Source organism: Erinaceus europaeus, chromosome 17 (genome assembly GCF_950295315.1).
Source record: "Erinaceus europaeus chromosome 17, mEriEur2.1, whole genome shotgun sequence".
Classification (NCBI taxonomy): domain Eukaryota; kingdom Metazoa; phylum Chordata; class Mammalia; order Eulipotyphla; family Erinaceidae; genus Erinaceus; species Erinaceus europaeus.
In genome coordinates, this window is record NC_080178.1 from 1,940,148 (window position 1) to 1,961,616 (window position 21,469).

Sequence of the window (21,469 nt, forward strand, 5' to 3'; positions counted from 1 at the left end):
AACAGGCGAGATCATAAGAACATCGCAGTGGACGTCGTGTCCTGGACGTTTGGGAAACGGGGTCGGGGACGGGCAGCAGCCCGGCTGAGCGCACGTGTTCCCCTGCGCACGGACCGGGGTTCGACGAGTCCCGCTCCCCAGCTGCAGGGGGGAAGCTTCACGAGTGGCGGAGCAGGGCTGCGGGTGTCTCTCTGTCTCTCTCCTTTCCCTCATGGTCTCTGTCCCTACCCAATCACCGTAACCTTTAAAAAGTGACAAGACGGCGTCCACAGTGAGCAGAGTGCTGGACTCCCAGAGGCAAGGCCCTGAGCACGAGAGGGGGGTCCAGGGGGGGGAGGCCCAGTTTCCCCGAAAGGGGCTGAATCTATGCTCAGCGGAGGATTCACCTTCAGACCCCGGGGGAGGGGGCAGCCCCAGCCCTCCCTGAGTAGCACTCAGTCTGAGCACCCTCCCCCGCTCCCTCCCCCCAGCTCCCTCCCCCGCTCCCTCCCCCCGGCTACCTCCCCCAGCTCTCTCCCCAACATGAAGAAGACACAGGAGTCTGGGTGGCATTGGGGACTCTCTTGCTGACCCCGCCAAGCCCAGCCCAAGGCCCCGGGAGGCTGCTGGTGGCCGTGTGGCCCTGGGGACCGTCCCTGAGTGCCACCAGCAGGAAGGCACCACAGACGTGGGGGGTGCTGGGGGGCCTGCCTCGACCCCGAGGTTCGGGACGTGTGTCACTGGAGCGGTGACCGGGACATCGCCCGGCCTAGCCGTGGATGTGGACATGGGAGGCCTGTCCCAGCCTCGGGGTGTCGCGGCCTCGGGGCGCTGTGGGTGCTGACTCCTCGGGCCCCTGGTCTGGCCGCCCTGCATCCTGGGGCCGTGTCCTGAGCCGCTGTCTGTCTGTCTGTCACCTGCACAGCTCCAGATGCGGGTGGTGCTTCAGTTTCTCCATCAGTTCCTCCTCCGTGGGCTCCTCCAGAATGTCCCTGGGGGGTGGGGACGCTGACCAGGAGGCACCCAGGCCCTCGCACCCAGGGCCGGCCTATGCTGACCGACGGCCCAAGGAGACCACAGCCCCTGCTGTGGAAGCCCCCAGAACCAAGGGATGTCTCTCCATGCCCCCCAGGGAGCAAGGCCTGGCCTGACCCTGACCTCCAACCCCAGAGCAGGCCCGGGCTTGGGGCCCCAGGACTCACCGGAACAGCAGCTCCACCCTCCTCTCAAAGGCCTGGGGGGCCCCGGGGAGGGACGGCAGGTGGCTGTGACGGTCCCACTTCTGCAGGAAGTTCTGGGGGCCGAGGTGGGGGGCACACGCAAGGGCACGTGAGGTGGGCCCTGAACCCCCCCCATCCCCGTCCCTCCTCACCCACCCCGTCCCGCCAGGCTGAGCTGCTAACAGCCCTCCCCACCCATCCCAGGGAGGTGTCCCAGCCCCCCACGGAGGGACTGACGCCCGGGGTGGGCGCCCCCAGAGCTGCGGGTGGGGACGGGGCTGGGGCTGTACCTCCAGGATCAGCGCCAGGAAGAGGTTGACCCAGATGACGGAGGACACCAGCCACCAGGACACAAAATACACCTTGGACCAGCTGGGGGGACGGGACGCTGAGGACCCCACCCCCAGGGGCCCAGGACCAGGACCAGCTGGGGGACGGGACACTGAGGACCCCACCCTCAGGGGCCCAGGACCAGGACCAGCTGGGGGACGAGACGCTGAGGACACCACCCCCAGGGGCCCAGGACCAGGACCAGCTGGGGGGATGGGACGCTGAGGACCCCACCCTCAGGGGCCCAGGACCAGGACCAGCTGGGGGGATGGGACGCTGAGGACCCCACCCTCAGGGGCCCAGGACCAGGACCAGCTGGGGGGATGGGACGCTGAGGACCCCACCCCCAGGGGCCCAGGACCAGGACCAGCTGGGGGACGGGACGCTGAGGACACCACCCTCAGGGGCCCAGGACCAGGACCAGCTGGGGGGACGGGACGCTGAGGCCACCACCCTCAGGGACCCCGGGACGCTGAGGATACAACTCCCAGGGGCCCCAGGCCCAGAACCAGCTGGGCAACGGGGCACAGAGGACACCACCTCCAGGGACCCTGGGGTCCAGGACCAGCTGGCAGGGGCTGGGGGACGGGACGCTGAGGACACACCTCCCCCCCCAGGGGCCTGGGAAGCTGACTCAGACCCGGGCGGTGAGAGGAGGGGTTACTCACGGGCCTGAGTAGCGGTGGAAGGCGTCCAGAAACACCTGCCAGTTGTTAACCACCATCACGTTCCACAGGGTCACCAGAGCAGCCTGGGGGCAGAGGGCGTGCAGGGGTTGGGAGGCCAGGGGGCAGAGGGCGTGCAGGGGTTGGGAAGCCGGGGGGCAGAGGGCGTGCAGGGGTTGGGAGGCCAGGGGGCAGAGGGCGTGCAGGGGTTGGGAAGCCGGGGGGCAGAGGGCGTGCAGGGGTTGGGAGGCCGGGGGCAGAGGGCGTGCAGGGGTTGGGAGGCCGGGGGGCAGAGGGCGTGCAGGGGTTGGGAGGCCGGGGGCAGAGGGCGTGCAGGGGTTGGGAGGCCGGGGGGCAGAGGGCGTGCAGGGGTTGGGAGGCCGGGGGCAGAGGGCGTGCAGGGGTTGGGAGGCCGGGGGCAGAGGGCGTGCAGGGGTTGGGAGGCCGGGGGCAGAGGGCGTGCAGGGGTTGGGAGGCCGGGGGCAGAGGGCGTGCAGGGGTTGGGAGGCCCGGGGGCAGAGGGCGTGCAGGGGTTGGGAGGCCGGGGGCAGAGGGCGTGCAGGGGTTGGGAGGCCGGGGGGCAGAGGTCGTGCAGGGGTTGGGAGGCCGGGGGGCAGAGGTCGTGCAGGGGTTGGGAAGCCGGGGGGCAGAGGGCGTGCAGGGGTTGGGAAGCCGGGGGGCAGAGGGCGTGCAGGGTTTGGGAGGCCGGGGGGCAGAGGGCGTGCAGGGGTTGGGAGGCCGGGGGGCAGAGGGCGTGCAGGGGTTGGGAGGCCGGGGGCAGAGGGCGTGCAGGGGTTGGGAGGCCGGGGGGCAGAGGGCGTGCAGGGGTTGGGAGGCCGGGGGCAGAGGGCGTGCAGGGGTTGGGAGGCCGGGGGCAGAGGGCGTGCAGGGGTTGGGAGGCCGGGGGCAGAGGGCGTGCAGGGGTTGGGAGGCCGGGGGGCAGAGGGCGTGCAGGGGTTGGGAGGCCCGGGGGCAGAGGGCGTGCAGGGGTTGGGAGGCCGGGGGCAGAGGGCGTGCAGGGGTTGGGAGGCCGGGGGGCAGAGGTCGTGCAGGGGTTGGGAGGCCGGGGGGCAGAGGTCGTGCAGGGGTTGGGAAGCCTGGGGGCAGAGGTCGTGCAGGTTTTGGGAAGCCGGGGGGCAGAGGGCGTGCAGGGGTTGGGAAGCCGGGGGGCAGAGGGCGTGCAGGGTTTGGGAGGCCGGGGGGCAGAGGGCATGGGGGGGGGGGCTGCCAGAGGAGGAGCAGGATGTGGGGAGTGCCCAGGACAGCGGGGTTGGGGGGGCACCACCACTCACTGCGAAGTCATCAAAGTTGTTGGCCCAGTACTCCAGCTGCTCAAAGCTCCCGCAGGGCATGGAGCTGTTCTGGGCCAGGCTGCAGGTACAAGAAGTCCATCACCCACACGGAGATGCCCTCTGAGCTCCCCAGGGTCCCCAAAAGGCGCAGGGCGGAGGAAGAAGAGGGGGGCTTCCAAGTGAAACCCGCCAGTTTTTGTTTTGCAGCTGGAGGGTGATGTCAGTCACAGACAGCACTAGAGCTTCCTCTGGTGCCCTGGCACCTCCCATGTGGCGCCAGGGCTGAAACTCACATGGCCACACTCACATGGCTAGGTGAGCACCCTGCCTGGTGACCTAGCTATTGCCCCAATTAACCTTTTCTTTCTTCCTTTCTTTCTTTCTTTCTTTCTCTCTTTCTTCCTTCCTTTTTTTTTAATTTTTTTTTTTTAATATTTATTCCCTTTTGTTGTCCTTGTTTTATTGTTGTTACCGATGTCGTCGTTGTTGGATAGGACAGAGAGAAATGGAGAGAGGAGGGGAAGACAGAGAGGGGGAGAGGAAGACAGACACCTGCAGACCTGCTTCACCGCCTGGGAAGCGACTCCCCTGCAGGTGGGGAGCCGGGGGCTCGAACCGGGATCCTTAACGCCGGTCCCTGCGCTTTGCGCCACCTGCGCTTAACCCGCTGCGCTACCGCGCGGCTCCCCTTCCTTCCTTTCTTAAGGGCTCATCTCTTTTCAGAGATGCCCCGCTCTCCTCCCTGCTTCCTCCTCTCTGCTCTGGGTGGTCCCTTCACACTGACCGGAAGGGTAGCGCAGCTCAGAAGATGCCTGTCACACACGGGCAGGCCAGGGATGGCTCGGACCCCAGCCCTGGAGCACAGGATGTGCAGGAGAGAGAGCCCCCAGGTTTGAGCCCCGGTGAGAGGCAACAGAGATGGTGCTCTGCCTGTCTGTCTCTGGTGTGAATTCATCTTTAAGAGGCCAGGCAGTGGTGCACCCAGTTACCACATGCAAGGACCCAGGTTCAAGCCCCGGCTCCCCACCTGCGGGGGGGGGGCTTCATGAGCGGTGGAGCAGGGCTGCAGGGGTCTCTCTGTCTCTGTCTCCCCATCTCCCTCTTGGTTTCTGTCTCCATCCAATAAAATAAAAAATAAAATATAATCGGGGCTGGGGAGACAACATCATGATTCTGCAAACAGACCGTCCTGAGTCTGAGGTCCCAGGTTCAATCCCCAGCACCACTGTCAGCTAGAGCTGAGCAGGGGTCTTGGTAAAATAAATAAAACAGTAATAGTAACAGAAGATAGCATAACAGTCCGGCAAAAAGACTTTCGTGCCTAGGGCTCCACAGTCCCAGGTTCAGTCCCCAGCACCACCACCAGCCAAAGCTGAGCAGGCTCTGGTCTCTTGTTCTCTCTCTCCATCTTTCATTAGAAGTAAATTAGCGGGAGTCGGGCGGGAGCGCAGCGGGTTCAGCGCAGGTGGCGCGAAGCGCAGGAACCAGCGTCAGGATCCCGGTTCGAGCCCCCGGCTCCCCACCTGCAGGGGAGTCGCTTCCCAGGCGGTGAAGCAGGTCTGCAGGTGTCTGTCTTTCTCTCCCCCTCTCTGTCTTCCCCTCCTCTCTCCATGTCTCTCTGTCCTGTCCAAGGATGGCAACAACAACAATAATAACTACAAGGGCAACAAGAGGGAAAATAAATATTAAAAACAATAAAATAAAGAAGCAAATCTTAACCAAAAAAAGTACAGCAGCAAACAGATAACAATGAAAGAAAAACATAGTAAAACATAGTAAAACAGCAGGTGAACTCAGTCAGCAGGGCGCGAGGAGGGAGGGCGTGCGTCCTAGTGTCCTGGGCTGCCTGGCCCCCAGCCCCCGCCCCCGCCCCCAGCCCCACCCGCCCTCACCTGCTGTTCCCGGGTGGCACCACCACGCCCTGGAAGAGGCTGATGCCCACGATGGCAAATTCATAGTAGACCACCTGGGGGAACAGGGGGTCAGAGAGGACCCCCCAGAGCAGGAGGCCGTAGCCCCTGCTGATGGCCAGCCCTCTCCCCAGGCTGCGGAGCCCCAAAGATAACTGGGCCCGTCATGCTCGGCCTGGCCACCGGGGGGCGGCTGCGTCAGGGGGACCCGCAGGGACAGGACAAAGGCACCTTGTGAGTTCAGGGTCCCACGTGGGTGTCTGAGGGCCCAGGGCCAGGTGAGGGGCCTCTGGCAGGAAGGGGGTCGGGTCCAATCGGAGCGTCTTGGGGGCTCTGGGATACACCCCCCAGCCCACACCCCAAAGCAGACTCACCACCAGGACCCCTCCAAACGCCCGCATGTTCCTGACCAGGTCCAGGAAGGTGCTGGTCACCACGGCCATGAGCTGAGGACAGGGGACACGGCCTGTGCCCCAGGGCCACAGAGGGGACGCCACCCTGACCACCACCCTGACCGCCATCCTGATCGCCAGCCTGACCGCCACCCTGACCGCCACCCTGACCACCACCCTGACCACCACCCTGACCAGCACCCTGACCAGCACCCTGACCGCCACCGTGACCATCACCATGACCGCCACCCTGACCGCCACCCTGACCAGCACCCTGACCGCCACCCTGACCGCCACCCTGACCACCACCCTGACTATCACCCTGACCGTCACCGTGACCATCACCATGACCGCCACCCTGACCAGCACCCTGACCGCCACCCTGACCAGCACCCTGACCGCCACCCTGACCACCACCCTGACCACCACTCTGACCGCCACCCTGACCGCCACCCTGACCGCCACCGTGACCATCACCATGACCGCCACCCTGACCACCACCCTGACTATCACCCTGACCGTCACCGTGACCATCACCATGACCGCCACCCTGACCAGCACCCTGACCGCCACCCTGACCAGCACCCTGACCGCCACCCTGACCGCCACCCTGACCAGCACCCTGACCGCCACCCTGACCACCACCCTGACCACCACTCTGACCGCCACCCTGACCGCCACCCTGACCGCCACCGTGACCATCACCATGACCGCCACCCTGACCACCACCCTGACTATCACCCTGACCGTCACCGTGACCATCACCATGACCGCCACCCTGACCAGCACCCTGACCGCCACCCTGACCAGCACCCTGACCGCCACCCTGACCACCACCCTGACCACCACTCTGACCGCCACCCTGACCACCACCCTGACCATCACCCTGACCACCACCCTGACCATCACCCTAACCGCCACCGTGACCGCCACCCTGACCATCACTCTGACCACCACCGTGACCATCACCATGACTGCCACCGTGATCGCCACAGTGACCGCCACCCTGACCAGCACCCTGACCGCCACCCTGACCTGGCCACCCTGCCACCGTGACCGCCACCCTGACCTGGCCACCCTGACTGCCACCGTGACCGCCACCCTGACCTGGCCACCCTGATCACCACCCTGACCAGCACCCTGACCGCCACCCTGACCGCCACCGTGACCACCACCCTGACCGCTGCCCTGACCGCCACCCTGACCAGTACCCTGACCACCACCCTGACTGCCACCCTGACCACCACCCTGACCACCACCCTGACCAGCACCCTGACCACCACCATGACCACAGGGATGGCAGGATGGGGGACAGGTGGCTCCTCTACAGGCTGCTGTCACACCTGCTCACAGTCACACCTGCTCAGTCACCACCGCAGTCACCCATCACACCCACAGTCGCCCCCAGTCACCCCAGTCAGTCACCCCAGTCGCCCCCAGTCTCGGGCGAGGCCACGGGAGGCACCTTCATGCTGGGGATGATGCGCAGGAAGCGGAAGACGATGAGCATGTTGAGCAGTCGCGCCATCTCCCACAGCGACAGCAGCCCCATCACGTCGGGCTTCCTGCAGGCGTGCACGCGGGCGGATTGGGGGCAGCCACTCCGGAGCGCAAGCCCCCCCCCCCCAGGAGCCCGACCCCCTGGGCCACGGGCAGGGGCAGGTCAGGAGGCACCGAGGCCCCGGGTCCCGGGTTCAATCTCCTGCCCTACGTGCACGTGCTCGTGAGGGGCCAAGCGGCACTCTGGGATCTGTCTGTCTCTCTTGGTAAAGACGCCTTTAAAGCCCCCCACCCTCCTACAGTCACTCCAGCCGGGGGGACGACGTCATCTGCCCAAGACGCCTGGGGTCACGTGTCCAGTCCCCTCGGGCCCAGGGCTGAGCCCCTCGGTCGCCCGGCCTGGCCCCGGTCTGGGGGGGCGCGGGGCTGAGTGCCGTGTCCCCGGGAGCCGCAGACACCCCCGGCCCCACATACCAGCCAGGGTGCGGCAGGCTGTACACGGCCAGGGTGGACACCTCCAGCACCTGGAAGGGAAGCCGTGCTGGACCCCCAGGTGCCGGGTGGGGAACGGGGACGTGGGCTGTGTCGCCCGCCTGCAGCAGGGGCACGGCCGGGCGGGGACGGGGGGAGGCAGAGGAAAGCGGACCCCCCCCCCCCCCGGGCCCCGGAGACACACCAGCAGCACGAGCGTGAGCAGGCCATCAAACAGGTTGCTGGGGCTGGACACGTAGCCCCTCGGGCCCAGCGCAAACACCTTCAGCAGCAGCTCGAGCACATAGTACAGGACAAACACGCAGTTCAGCACCTGGGGGGGATCCGCATGGGTTGGGGGCCAGGAGCCACGAGCCGCTTCTGCCGGGAGCCCCCCCCCCCAGAGCCGGCACACACTGGACACGCGGGGCCCCGCGCCCACTGCAAACCGGACGTGTGAGGCTCGGCGCTGCCAGCACCCCACTGACACCCCCAGGCTCCCCTCCCTGGCTCCCGCCTGCCCCTCCAGCCCCATCTGCAGAAGGAAGTCCGGCAACACACAGGGAGGGGTCGGGCGCACATGGATGGGCTACCCAGCCACTGCTTTTCTTTTTTTTAATTTATTTTCCTTTTTGTTGCCCTTTTTTATCGCTGCTGTAGTGTTGCTGCTGTCGTCGTTGTTGGGTAGGACAGAGAGAAATGGAGAGAGGAGGGGAAGACAGAGACGGGGAGAGAAAGACAGACACCTGCAGACCTGCTTCACCACTTTTAAAGCGACTCCCCTGCAGGTGGGGAGCCGGGGGCTCGAACCGGGATCCCTATGCCGGTCCCTGCGCTTTGCGCCACCTGCGCTTAACCCGCTGCGCTACCGCCCCCCCTACTGTTTGATTTTATAGAGACAGAAAGAATAAGAAAAGGAAAGAGAAAGAGATGGGGGCATGTGGTGGCACACCTGGCTGAGTGCACACACTGCAGTGTGCCGGTTCAAGCCCCTGGCCCCCATCTGCAGAGGGGAAGCTTCACAAGCAGTGAAGCAGGGCTGCAGGGGCGGGCCTATGTCTCCCTCTTTATCTCCCCCGCCCCTTTCAATTCTCTGTCTCGATCCAATAATAAATAGAGAGAGACACCTGCAGCCCTGTGTCACAGCTCCTGAAGCTTCCCCCTGCAGGTGGGGAGCGGGGGCTCGAACCCAGGTCCCTGTCCAACGGGTACACCCCTGCCCAATGCCCTGGCTCTCCCGTCCTAATGCGGAGCCCCCCAGCGCAGTGGCCATGCCCTGCTCCCTCGGGGTCCCCCTCGGCCCCCACGACCAGCTCACCCCCAGGATGAAGTCGTCACGGTCCTGGGGCTTCACGTCGGTATCCATCACCAGGAAGACCTGCGGGGCGGGGCGGGGCAGTTGGTCAGCCCGGCCCCGAGGCGTCCCCGCCCCTGCCCACCCCGAGCCTGTGCTCACGCAGATGGACAGCAGGTTGCCCAGGGCGATGAGGTTGCCCAGGTAGTCGAAGCAGGTATGGCCAAAGAAGAGCTGGGCCGTGCGCAGGAAGGGGGAGCGGTAGACGGGCCGGGGGGGTTGCTGGGGGGAGGACAGACGCCAGCCTTCAAGCACCGGGGCCACCAGGGAGCCCCGCACGCATGTCGGGACCCGGGGACCCAGGGCACCCCTCCATGGGGGAGGGAGCCGTGACGGGCGTGCGGAGATGCGGATGTCCCCCTGGGCGGAGGGGGACGCGGCGCCTCCTGCCGGCCCTCCTGGGGCCTGTCCCCAAGTCCCCAGCTCAGTGCCACCCCCGCCCGGTAGCCAGGGCTGGGGCTCAGCTGGGCCTGCTGACCTCCTGGACCACCCTCCTGTCAAACTCGTTGGAGAGCTTCATGAACTCCTCAGCCGACAGCAGCTCCTCACCGTAGGAGAGCACCTTCTGGAAGGAGGAGGCACCTTCAGTGGGTGGCCAAGGTCGGCCAGGGGTCAGGGTCACCCAGGGTCAGCCAAAGTTCAGGGTTACCCAAAGTCAGTCAGGGTCAACCAGGGTCAGTCAGGGGTCGTGGTCAACCAAGGTCATGTAAGGGTCAGTGTCATCCAGGGTCAGGGTCACCCAAGGTCAGTCAGGGGCCGGGTCAACCAAGGTCAACCAAGGGTCAGGGTCATCCAGGGCCAGGGTCACCCAACGTCAGCCAAAGGTCAGGGTTACCCAAGGTCAGTCAGGGGTCAGGGTCACCCAGGGTCAGGGTCACCCGAGGTCAGTCAGGGTCACTCTAGGTCAGCTGGGGTCACAGTTGATCGAGGTCAGCAAGGGAGAGATCTGAGGCAGTAGGGCCAGGAGAAGAGGCGTGCAGGGGGGTGGCTGATAAGCAGTGACACCCTGTTCCCAGACAGCGGGGCACCACAGGGCTCAGGGAGCTGGGCGACGGGGGTACCTCCACGATGGCCTGTTTGTGGGTGCTGTCCAGCTGCACCTTCTGCAGCACCTGCAGAAAGTCTTCCGGCTTCACCCCGATTCTGAAGGGAGGGAAACCCTGAGCCATGAGCCCGGCCCGCTCGGCACCCCGGGCAGCCCCACTTCGGCCGGCGCTACACCCCGAATGTCAGACAGGGTCAACCAGACAGGGGTGACCCCGGGGAGCCCCTCGGGCCGCCGGGGGAAGTGGGGTTCTGGATCCCCCAGGGAGCGGGGCGGCACGCACCTGGGGGGCTGGCCGGCCTGCTGCACCTCCATGGACAGCACCTCGTAGGCGGCCCGAGTGCCCAGGCGCCGGCGGTTGAGTGAGGTCTGCAGGGATTTCTGTGGGGGGCCGAGGGCTCAGCGGGCTCGCCCCACCCAGCAGGGAACAGGCCCGGGGGCGTCCCTGGGGGAGAGAGGGGGCCCTGTGCCTGGGGGCCTGTCTCCTGCTCACCTGCAGAGGGAGCCGGCGAGCAGAGCCCGCCCCACACCCACCGTCACCCACTGCAGACCCCCCACCCTCACCCCACACCAGGACCCTCCCACCCTCCTCATGTCACCTCAGCCCCCAGCACTGACCATGAGGTAGCCCCGGAACTGGTTGTAAATAATGGCCGTCAGCAAGTTCATCAGGAACAGACTCCCTTGGGGAGAAGCGTGGGGTCAGGGGCGCAGGGCGGCGCCTGGGGGCAGGGGGCTCCTGACCACCCTCAGCGGTGTCCAGAGTGGACAGGGCCCAACTGCCCCGGGGGCCAGGAAAGTCACTGGGTCGGGGGCTGCCACCAGGGGCAGGGCCACTCTGAGGTCAGGTCAGGGGGTCAGGGGGTCAGGGGTCAGACAGGTGAAATCACAGGGTCAGGAATGAAGTCAGTGAGGTCACCAGGCCAAAAACTCACAGAAAGGTCACAAGGTCAAGGGTCACACTAAGGTGAAGTCACAACGTCAAGAGGCCATACTGAAGTGAGGTCACAGGGTCAGAGATCCCAGTAAGATGAGATCACAGGGCTCAAAGGTCATACGGAGGTGAAGCCAAAGGGTCAGGGGTCACACTGAGGTGAAGTGACCAGGTCTGGGGTCACAGGTCACACAGAGGGCTGTCACAGGGTCAGGCAACCCACCCGCCCGAGCGTTCAAGCACCTGCCTGGGGCGTGGGACCTGGGCACGGGTGACCCCCAAGCCCCGACTCACCAATCAGGGTGAAGATGATGAAGAAGATGGCGTAGGCCCGGTTCTTGGAGTAGGCAGGGATCATCACTGCGGGAGACCAGCGCTCACTCGCACCCGGGCCCGGCTGGGCCGGCCCCACCCCGTCCATCACGGCCTGGCAGGGGCACCCCGTCCACCGCGCACCAGGCCCAGAGGGCCCCGGGAAGAGCTTCTCGTGAAAGCCCAGGCCGCCCCCGCCCCAGACCCCAGAGCCGCATGGGTCAGCGCCACACCCCACAACCAGGAGGGACTCAGGGGGCGTCCAGTCCACCTGCAGATGGGGGGGTGGCGCAGGGGCCTCCAGCCCCACTCCGGCACCCACGGAGACCCCTAGTGGGTGGCAGTGGGTGGCAAGGTCTGTGCTCTACCAGGTGGGCTATCTCCTCGCCCCCCCACTCACGCTCATCTTTAACACAGCTTAGTGACTCTATGTTAGGAGTCTGGCATCTGTCAGGGCTGGGGCTTGAACCCAGGGCCTCAGGCAGACAAGTGCCATGCTCTAACACTGAGCTGTCTCCTGCCCCCTTCAGTCCTTTTCGGCTTCTCAGGAAAAGGCAGGCAGGATGAGAGAGATGGGGAGAGGGGGAAGGACGGAAAGAGAGAGAGAAAGGAAAGGAAAGAGGAAGAGGAAGAGGAAAACACAAAAGAAATTTAAAAATAAAAAGCAGGGGTGTGGGTGGTGGCGCACCTGGTCGGCCACACCTGCTACAAGACACAAGGACCTGGGTTCAAAGCCTCCATCTTCACCTGCAGTGAGGACACTTCATGAGTGGTAGAGCAGGTCTCTCTCTCCACCCTCTACATCCTCCTCTCTCAATTTCTCTGTGTCTCTGTCCAGTAAATAAATAATTTTTTAAAAATACTCAACAGGGAGTCGGGCGGTGGCGCAGCGGGTTAAGCGCCGCACATGGTGCGAAGCACAAGGACCAGCGTAAGGATCCCGGTTCGAGCCCCCGGCTCCCCACCTGCAGGGGGGTCGCTTCTCAGGCGGTGAAGCAGGTCTGCAGGTGTCTGTCTTTCTCTCCCCCTCTCTGTCTTCCCCTCCTCTCTCCATTTCTCTCTGTCCTGTCCAACAACGACGACATCAATAACAATAAAAAAACAAGGGCAACAAAAGGGGAAAATAAATAAATATAAAAAATACTAAATTGGGAGTCGGGCTGTAGCGCAGCGGGTTAAGCGCAGGTGGCGCTAAGCACAAGGACCCGCATAAGGATCCTGGTTCAAGCCCCCGGCTCCCCACCTGCAGGGGTATCGCTTCACAAGCGGTAAAACAGGTCTGCAGGTGTCTGTCTTTCTCTCCCTCTCTCTGTCTTCCCCCTCCCCTCTCCATTTCTCTCTGTCCTATCCAACAACAATGACTACAATAATAACTACTACAATAAAACAACAAGGGCAACAAAATGGAATAAATAAATTAAAATAATATAAAAAAAATTTTTTAAATACTAAATAGTGGGGGGGTGGCACAGTGAACACATTACAGTGCACAAGGACCCAGGTTCAAGTCCCCACTCCCCACTTGCGGGGGACACACTTCATGAGCGGTGGAGCAGGGCTGCAGGTGTCTCTCTCTCTCTCTCTCTCTCTCTCATCCTCTTCCCTCTCAGTCTCTCACTGCCTCTACCCAAAATAAATGATCAAACATTAGTAAATAAGTAAGAGCAAGAAGGATAAACGGAGCGAGGGAGACTGCACCCCCCCCCCCCGCGGCCGCCCCCTCCCCCGCGGCAGCCCCCTCCCCCGCGGCAGCCCCCTCCCCGCAACACGCACCGTCCGGGTTGTTGGCGGTGGTGAGCAGCACAAGCAGGGAAGTGAGGGACTCCTGCAGGTTGCGGAAGTAGACCAGCCGCTCGCGGTCCTCCCAGTCGTCCTGCTCGGAGGAGGCGTCTGTGAGCTCAGCTGTGAGCACAGGCCAGGCCCACCCAGCGGGGTCGTGCCCCAGCTCCCCCAGCACCCGGCCCGGCCTGTCCCGGAGGGCGCTGGCGGTGCCCACGGTGGTACCTGCTCCCCCGTGAACAGCAGCATCCCGAACATGGTGAACAGGCACAGGTGCAGCGCCAGGAGCAGCATGACACTGGGACGCACAGACAGAGGGCGGTTGGCGCAGGACCCACCCTGAGAGCCGCCCCCCGCCCGCCCCCCGGCGGGGCCCAGGGACTGAGGGGCGAGTCTGCGCCCAACCGCCCAGGCTCGGGTGGTGGTGGCGGCCTGGGCGGGGGTCCCGCGGCCCACCTGGCCATCTCCCGCAGCGACCAGCGGATACACTTGAGGGTCTTCTTCATCATGGAGGAGTTCTGCATCAGGAAAAAAGGCCGCAGGAGCCGGCGGACACGCAGGGCCTGCGACACCGGGGGTCACCCCGAACGCCCAGCGTCCCCAGACCCAGGGGGACCCCGCAACCCGGCCCCGGCACACCTGGCCTCCCAGGACCCGGCCACCCCACCCCCAGGTCGGGCTCCCCACCCCTGCTCCGAGACAGGGCCCCCTCCCTTGGCCCCCCGGCCCACCCCCACCCCGTGGAGCCGGACGCCGTGGCTGAGACCAGGCCGGGCTCCTCACTGGTCACAGGGAGGGCGACCTGCCCCCCGGCACAGTCACCCAGCCCACCAAGGTCCTGCCCAACACCGGAGCCTTGTCACGGCCCCAGGCCTGGAGAAGCGAGGGGGACACAGGGGGGACGGGGCCCTAGGAGCTGGCCCGTCCAAGCCCGGGAACAGGGAAAAGGCCCTCCCAGGCAGCCCGTCTCCTGTGGTCTGACCGCCCTGGCCACCAGGCTGGAGGAAATGGATGGGGCACATGCAGGGGATAAGGCACAGGGCTCTCCAGCTCGAGGTCCAGGGTTCAATCCCCAGCACCACCCGTGAGACCCTGATGCTCTGTGTCTCTGCTCCTCTCTGAGTCACCGATAAACAAAATGAAAATTTAAAAGATGAAACAGAGAGATGGGGGTGGCGGGTGGCGGCACACTGGGTAAGCACACGTCACCCAAGGACCTGGGCTCAAGGCCCCACTCTCCACCTGCGGGAGGGAGCTTCACGAGCAGTAAAGAAAGAACTGTAAGGGGAGGCGGGCGGCAGCGCAGCGGGTTAGCGCAGGTGGCGCAAAGCGCAAGGACCGGCGTGAGGATCCCGGTTCGAGCCCCCGGCTCCCCACCTGCAGGGGAGTCGCTTCCCAGGCGGTGAAGCAGGTCTGCAGGTGTCTGTCTGTCTCTCCCCCTCTCTGTCTTCCCCTCCTCTCTCCATTTCTCTCTGTCCTATCCAACAACGACATCAATAGCAAGAACAATAATAACCACAACAATAAAACAACAAGGGCAACAAAAGGGAATAAATAAATATAAAAAGAAAGAACTACAGTTGCCTCTGCCTCTCTCCCTCTGCACCCCCTCCTCTCTCAATTTCTATCTTGTCAAATGAAGAACAACTGAAATTTCTAACAAGGCAGTGAGATGGTGAGGCGGCCCAATGGGCAGAGCACACAGCCCGGAGCCACCCGGAGCCCAGGAGCAGGACCAAGATGAGGAAGGCGCTGAGTGTCTCCCCCGCCCCCAAGAATGAAAACATGGCCGGGAGGCCCCCACACCAAAGACAAAGGACTGAGGGCCGGCGGGAGGTGCTGTCCTCCAGATGCCCCCCCCCCCGCTGGCCCTGAGGAGCCCGGCCGGGGTAGGGGGTCACGTAGGAGGGCACGGTCTTAAGGGGCAGGGTGGGGACACGGGGCGGGCAGGGGAGCACATCCCACGGGCTGCTTCCCAAGAAGAGACCCTCACAGATCACTCGCCCGGCCGAGGAGATGGCCGCAGAGTAGGGGGAGCTCCCGGGACCCCGGCACCTACCTCCTTACACAGGAGACTCAGCGACACCGTCCAGTCGACCAGGGACACGGCCAGCACCACCACGTAGGCCAGCAGCCAGGAGCTCCTGCGGAACTGGGCCCAGCCCACCAGATAGCCCTACAGGGGGCCACGGAGGTGTGAGGGGGCAGAGTGGCCAGGTCATGGGGGACAGGGCAGGTGGGCAGGGGACATAGGAGCTCCCAACAGTGGCAGCAGTGACCTGCCTGTTCCCCCACCGCCGGGCATATACGGGGCTTTCTGGGGGTGGGGGTGGGGGGCCAGGAGGGAAACTGCACGGGGAAGGCCCCTCAAGCCCGCCCAGGCCCCGGGTCACGCCTCGGAGGCCCACCCTTGCAGATCCCGGCAGGAAGCAGCACCCTCAGAACACCTCCGGTTCCGTTGGGAAACCCCCCCACACACCCTAGCTCAGGGCCACCTGCCAGGCTGACAATGAGGAAGTGTGGAAAAACACCCCCCCCCCCCGCGCCCAAGCCCTGGGTCACCCTCCACCTGCGATCGGGCAGTGGGCAGGGGTCTCCTGCGATGCCCCTCCCCAAACTGGCTGACGGGGGGGCGAGGCCAGGAGCCTGCAGGGGCCCCCACCCCACCGCTGCGGGCCAGGCAGGGGGCAGAGGGTTCCGGAGAGGAGAGGAGGGGGCAGGAGGTCACCTTGACAGAGACGCCAGCCACGAAGACCAGCAGGCAGACCCCCTCCACACTCTCCGTCAGCCCGCACGGCGGGTTCCAGGGGGGGCCCCGGTAGCGCACGTCTGAGGTGATGGTGAGTGACGAGGGCTTCTCAACAAAGGCCAAGGCCAGGTCCAGGAAGATGGTGACACTGAGCACCCTGGGGTGACGGGGAGGGGCGGGGGGGCAGGCTGGTCACACCAGGGAAGGGCACAGGACTGGGGCCCCGGCCCCCCTTAACTCTCTCTCTCTCTCTATCTCACAGCCAGCTAAACAGAAATAAAATGGGGGCCAGGCCAGGCGGTGGCGCACCTGGTTAAGCACACACATCACGGTGCACCAGGACTGGGGTTCGAGCCCCCAGTCCCTAGCTGCAGGGAGGAAGCTTCATAAGCGGTGAAGTAGGGCTGCAGGTGTCTCTGTCTCTCTCCCAACCCCTCCTTTCTCAATTTTTCTAATAAAATAAATTAATAAAACGTAGAGTGGTCCCTGAGGCGGCGCAGTGGATAAAGCATCAGATTCTCAAGCAGGAGGTCCTGAGTTCAGTCCCCGGCAGCACATGTACCAGAGTGATGTCTGGCTCTTTCTCTCTCCTCCTAGCTTTCTCATTAATAAATAAATTAAATTTTAAAAAAATTAGAAATAAGACACCAAGCAGGCCAGGGGACAGCTCACACGGTACAGCGTGAGTCTTCTTGAGCACACGGCCCTGGGTTCGAACCCCAGCACCATATGGGAATTTGACAACAGTGCCTGGAAAAGCCCCAGATATCCCCCCCTCTCTCTCTCCCTCTCTCCCTCTCTCCCTCTCTCTCTCCCTCTTCTTTTTCTCAGCCTCCTTCTTTCTGAGATACTATTTTTATTGCGTTCGTGTATTTATTTACTGGATAGAGACAGAAATTGAGAGGGGGAGGGGAAACAGAGAGGGAGAGAGACAGAGAGACACCGACAGCCCTGCTCCACCGCTGGTGAAGCTTTCCCTGCAGGTGGCCACCGGGGGCTCGAACCCGGGTCCTCGTGCATTGCAGCGTGTGCACTCGGTTGGCTGCGCCACCGCCCGGCCCCTCTGTCTGAGATTCTACAGAGAAAGAGAAGCCAGGCTGGGGACAGTGCAGTCGGTAACGCTAATGCGTGCGTGAAGCCCGGGCGCAGCAGGAGATGAGTAAATAAATGAATAAACAAACGAATAAGTACGCCATCACAGCAGCCACCCCCTGGGGTCAGAAGGCGGGTTAGGGGGCAGAATGCACCAAAGGCTGCAGGTGGCGGAGGGAGCAGGGGAGGCACCCCACTCTGGTCCAGGGTCACTCGCCTGTGCCAGTTAATACGCATGGGGCTTGGGGGCGGGGCTCAGCCAGCCCGACTGGCAGGAATGTTTTGGCAAGGTCCCCTCACCAGCAGGAACGCCCCTCTGCCCAGTTCCTTCCCAGGAAAGAGGGAGAGAAAGGGCAGCCCTATTCCCCGGGCACTGGGCACCCCTCTGCTCCGTGAGTCCTCACCACTGGCACAGGTCGGAGTAATACCACCGGTACAGCCAGAGCGAGCGGGCATCCATGCGGTGGTTGATGGAGCGGTACTGCGAGGGCGGGAAGGGGCGGGGAGGGGCGGGCGTCAGTGCCACCCCAGCTGCCAGGCGGACAAGCAGGGGTGCTCGCTCGGTGCACAGCTGCCCCCGGCCCCCCACATCTCGGCCCCCCTCCAGGGTGCCCCATCACCACTCATCCCGGAGGGGGCACGGAGACCCGCCGGGCCGGGGAACCCACCTGGATGGCGTCCTCGATGAAGACCACCGCCCGGTCCAGGCACACGTCCCTCCTGGCCTCAGAACCTGAGGACAGAGGAACAGGGGCTGATGAGGCCGAGGGGCGGCCAGCACGTAGACCGAGGACAGGGCTGAGCTGGGGGGCGCCGGGGGCTGGGCAGGAGCTCGAGGGGCTCAAGAGACCTTGGGGGCTCCGCACCCAGGCGCCACCTGGAGCCACACACCCGCCCGCCACCCCGCCTGGGGCTGTGAGCATGACCCGGCTCCCCCAGCACCCAGAGGGGACAGTGGAGGACAGCGAGAGAGAGCCGACTGTACCGCCAAGGCCTGGCACAGACGGCCGGCTCTGTCCTTCTGCCTGTCCCTCCAGCGCCGTGTCCCTGCACCCCTGGGGCCCCGACGCAGTGCGCCCTCCTGCCATTGAGGTCCCTGACACAAGTGACACCCCACACTCGGGGCTCTCGTCAAACCCTCTGGGGTCCCAGGGGTGAGGAGACTGCCCCCAGGTCACCCAGCCAAGGGAGCGCCCAGGTCTGCCTGGGGACCCTTCCTGCCAGCCTGCAGGGAATGCTGGGTCGAGTGAGGTGAGACTCCGACTCCGTGGTGGCCCCCAACCTGTTACAGGGGGGGGGGGGGTCTGGGGACAGACACAGGGTTGGTGGGGCCCCAGAAGGGGACCAGGTGACGGCACCTTCCCCTCCCGTGAAGCTTCTCTGAGGCAGCGGGGACGGGCATGGGGATGGCAAGGGACCACAGGGGACAGCGGATCTGAGGACGCCAGACCCTGAGCAGAGGGCTTCAGCTCTGGTCACCTCGGGGTGCAGCGGGGCTGTCGCAGCAGCGCCCACAGGGCCACATCACAACCCCAAGAACATGTGCCGGCTGGAATCCTCACTGTCCCCACCCCACCCCCAACATCTAGGTCCGTCCCCTCCCAGGCAGACGACAAGCACTGAGCTGGGCACTGTCCTGAGCCACCTGGGACGCTGGGCCGCACTGGCGTGTGCTGTCCTTGGAGCACAGCCGTCCCTTGTCCTCTGAGTCTGGCCCTGCTCACCCCGAGCCAGCGGGCGCACGCAGCAGGACCACCCGGGGACATGCCAGTCAGCGCCCTGGGGACAGCTGTGCCTGGTCCACACAGCCAGGTCCAGGGAACACACAATTCCCTGCCCGAGGTCAGTGTGGCTGCCTGGTGGCCCCGCTGACGACCGTGTCCTTCTCCGTGCGTGGCAAGGTCCTAGTCGCCGGTGTCCACTCTGCCTGGGCTTCCGACGGCCCAGCCCGGTGCTGGGGGGGTCCCCGAGCACTCACGGCACCCCTACGGTCAGCACCCCACTTAGCTGAGACTTTGAGAGGTGACACGGCGCTGGGCAGCACCCGGCCAAAGTCCCCAGGGCCCTGCGGTGGAGGCGTCCTAGGGGCAGCCTGAGGTGGCAGGGTGGGCACCCAGGAGACCGGGGCAGGCTGGGTCTAGGGGCCACCTGCACGCAGGCTGTGATGGCGGGGGGCTCCGGGGGGCTCGGCCGCAGTTTCTCCTCTGCCAGGGCGGCTGTAGCCCTGGGGTGTGACCGGGCTGGCCCCTCGCCCCCGGTGCCCAGTGTCAGGCTCCAGGACTCCACCCCGCGTTTCCCTTCCAGAAACAGGAAGGGCAAGAGGGAGCAAGGAGGAAGTGCGGGTCCGGGTTCGAGCAGGCAGCCCCAGCCCCCCCCCACCTGAACCAGAACCAGAACCAGACGGGCTGGGGGGGGGAGTGTCATCGCAGCCAGCCTGGCCCGGAGTTCGAGCCCCAACTCAGCCACCTCCTGGCCGCGTGACCTCTGGGCTGCGGGGTGCGCCTCGCCTGTGCCTCAGTTTCCCCCCTACGAGCCAGAGGGGAACAGGGGTGCTGCCTCCCTCCCCGGAGCACGTGAGCAGGTGGGCGCGGGCACCCGAGGGGTGCAGGGGGCGGTCCCCGGGCCCTGCGGGGCCTTTGGGGGGTGCCCTAGCCCTTCCCCCCCAGGACCCCCTCCCGGGCACCCCTGACTCCCCCTAAGCCGGGGTCCCCAGGGCACTGCCCTCCCCTGGCGCACCGCGCCTGCTCGGACCCGGGTCGGGTCGAGGGGCGCCCGCAGGGACACGCGCGGGGACCCCGGGGGGACCCCCACCCCGCGCGCCCCGGGCCCGCCCGCCGCTCACCGGGATCGGCTGGCACGCTGCGGCCGGCGGGGCTGTCCGGCTGTCCGGCTCGGTGGGCGCGACCCAGCAGGGGCTCCGACTCGGACCCAGGCTCCGCCATGGGTCCCCGCACCGGCCGGACCCCCGCGCGGCCGCCGCGGCCACTGCGCAGGCGCGGGGTCCCCGCCCTGGGAGCGTGGGCGGAGTGGAGACTCGTGACGTCGGGGATGCCCCTCCGCCCGCAGCCAATGGGCGTGGAGGGCTCTGGTGGGCGGGCCCATCGGCCCCACCCCTCCCGTGGGGTTCCGCCTCCTGTGGGCGGGGCTTATCCCCCTGGAAGAACTGTCTGGAGCGCAGCCCCGGAAGGGCCGGTCAGCGCCTGGGGGCGAAGGCTCAGGGCGGGGGGCCCTCGGGCTGCTGGTCTCCCGCAGTCTCTGCTTTGCAGGTGGGCGACTGCCCCCCCCAAAAAAACGTGGATCTTTAAGTTTGTCCTCTGATGCTTTAGGAAGATTAGGGCCGGGTGACAGCTCAGTGGCTGTGCGCAGGACTTGCACCCTGAGGCCCCGGGTTTGAATCCCCCGCCCTGTCCTCTGTAGCTCATGACGATAAATAAGTAAATCTTTAAAAATGAATGAATGAATGAATGAATGAATGAATGAATGAATGAATGAATGAATGAATGGATGGATGGATGAATGAATGAATGAATGAATGAATGAATGAATGGGGGGAGGCGGGCGGTGGCACATAGGGTTAAGTGCACGTGGCGCAAAGCGCAAGGACCAGCTTAAGGTTCTCGGTTCGAGCCCCCGGCTCCCCACCTGCAGGGGAGTCGCTTCCCAGGCAGTGAAGCAGGTCTGCAGGTGTCTGTCTTTCTCTCCCCTGCCCTCTGTCTCCCCCTCCTCTCTCTCCATGTCTCTCTGCCCTATCCAACAATGACAATATCAATAACAACAATAATAAAAACAACAAGGGCTACAAAGGGGAATAAGTAAATATAAAAAATAATTTTAAAAAATTAAAAATAAAAAATGTTTTTAAAAAATTCTCTCTGAAAAGAAAAAATGGCCACCTGGAGCAGTGAATCTGTAGTTTCTGCACTGAGCCCCAACAATAACCCTGGAGGCAATAAAATAAAGAAACATAAAAAATAAACGGTAAAACACAGGGCCCACGACGCGTGCATGCAGTGCCTGCAGCATCTAGACAGCACCCTGCTGTCTTCAGCCCTGGTCACAAACCCTCTTTGACTTGGTTCAGAGCCTGCCTATTCCACCCAAGCCCCTGGGTCTCAGCTGCTCCCCCACTCTGGGGGCCAAGGTCTGGCTGGTCAGGTGACAGTCATCTGGGCCTCAGGGCTCTGTTTCCTGTTGGGTGTTGTAGGGAGTCCTCAGCCCAGGGAGGCCTCTCCGTCATGACCACACAAGGCTACTGACTCCTGAAACTTTGGCCGGAGAGAAACAGGACTTGGGGGAGTCTGGCAGTAGTGCAGCGAGTTAAACGCACGTGGCGCAAAGCACAAGGACCGGCGTAAGGGTTCGAACCCCCGGCAAAGCACAAGGACCAGTGTAGGGATCCCGGTTCGAACCCCCGGCTCCCCACCTGCAGGGGAGTCGCTTCCCAG

The 21,469-nt window shown here is 64.5% G+C and overlaps 1 protein-coding gene across 3 annotated transcripts; it reads right to left on the reverse strand.

Annotated features, from left to right (window-relative positions):
* Window positions 1-540: 540 nt before the first annotated feature.
* On the reverse strand, window positions 541-20,025 carry TPCN2 (two pore segment channel 2). 3 transcript variants are annotated; one of them, XM_060177267.1, is made up of 25 exons: window positions 19,867-20,025; window positions 17,693-17,757; window positions 17,429-17,505; window positions 15,912-16,089; window positions 15,243-15,359; window positions 13,640-13,701; window positions 13,409-13,481; window positions 13,178-13,277; window positions 11,387-11,452; window positions 10,777-10,841; window positions 10,442-10,539; window positions 10,175-10,256; window positions 9,592-9,678; window positions 9,216-9,335; window positions 9,078-9,137; window positions 7,965-8,093; window positions 7,763-7,812; window positions 7,254-7,353; window positions 5,771-5,842; window positions 5,379-5,452; window positions 3,487-3,565; window positions 2,198-2,280; window positions 1,490-1,571; window positions 1,182-1,273; window positions 541-971 (listed from the first exon to the last, which is right to left on the reverse strand). In XM_060177267.1, the coding sequence occupies exons 1-25, from the start codon at window positions 19,964-19,966 to the stop codon at window positions 893-895; spliced, it is 2,190 nt and encodes a 729-aa protein (XP_060033250.1). In that variant the 5' UTR covers window positions 19,967-20,025; the 3' UTR covers window positions 541-892. The 3 variants fall into 3 exon arrangements, with proteins under 3 accessions (XP_060033250.1, XP_060033249.1, XP_060033248.1); XM_060177266.1 differs by having other exon boundaries at window positions 9,216-9,332; window positions 13,640-13,746; XM_060177265.1 differs by having other exon boundaries at window positions 13,640-13,746.
* Window positions 20,026-21,469: the final 1,444 nt, after the last annotated feature.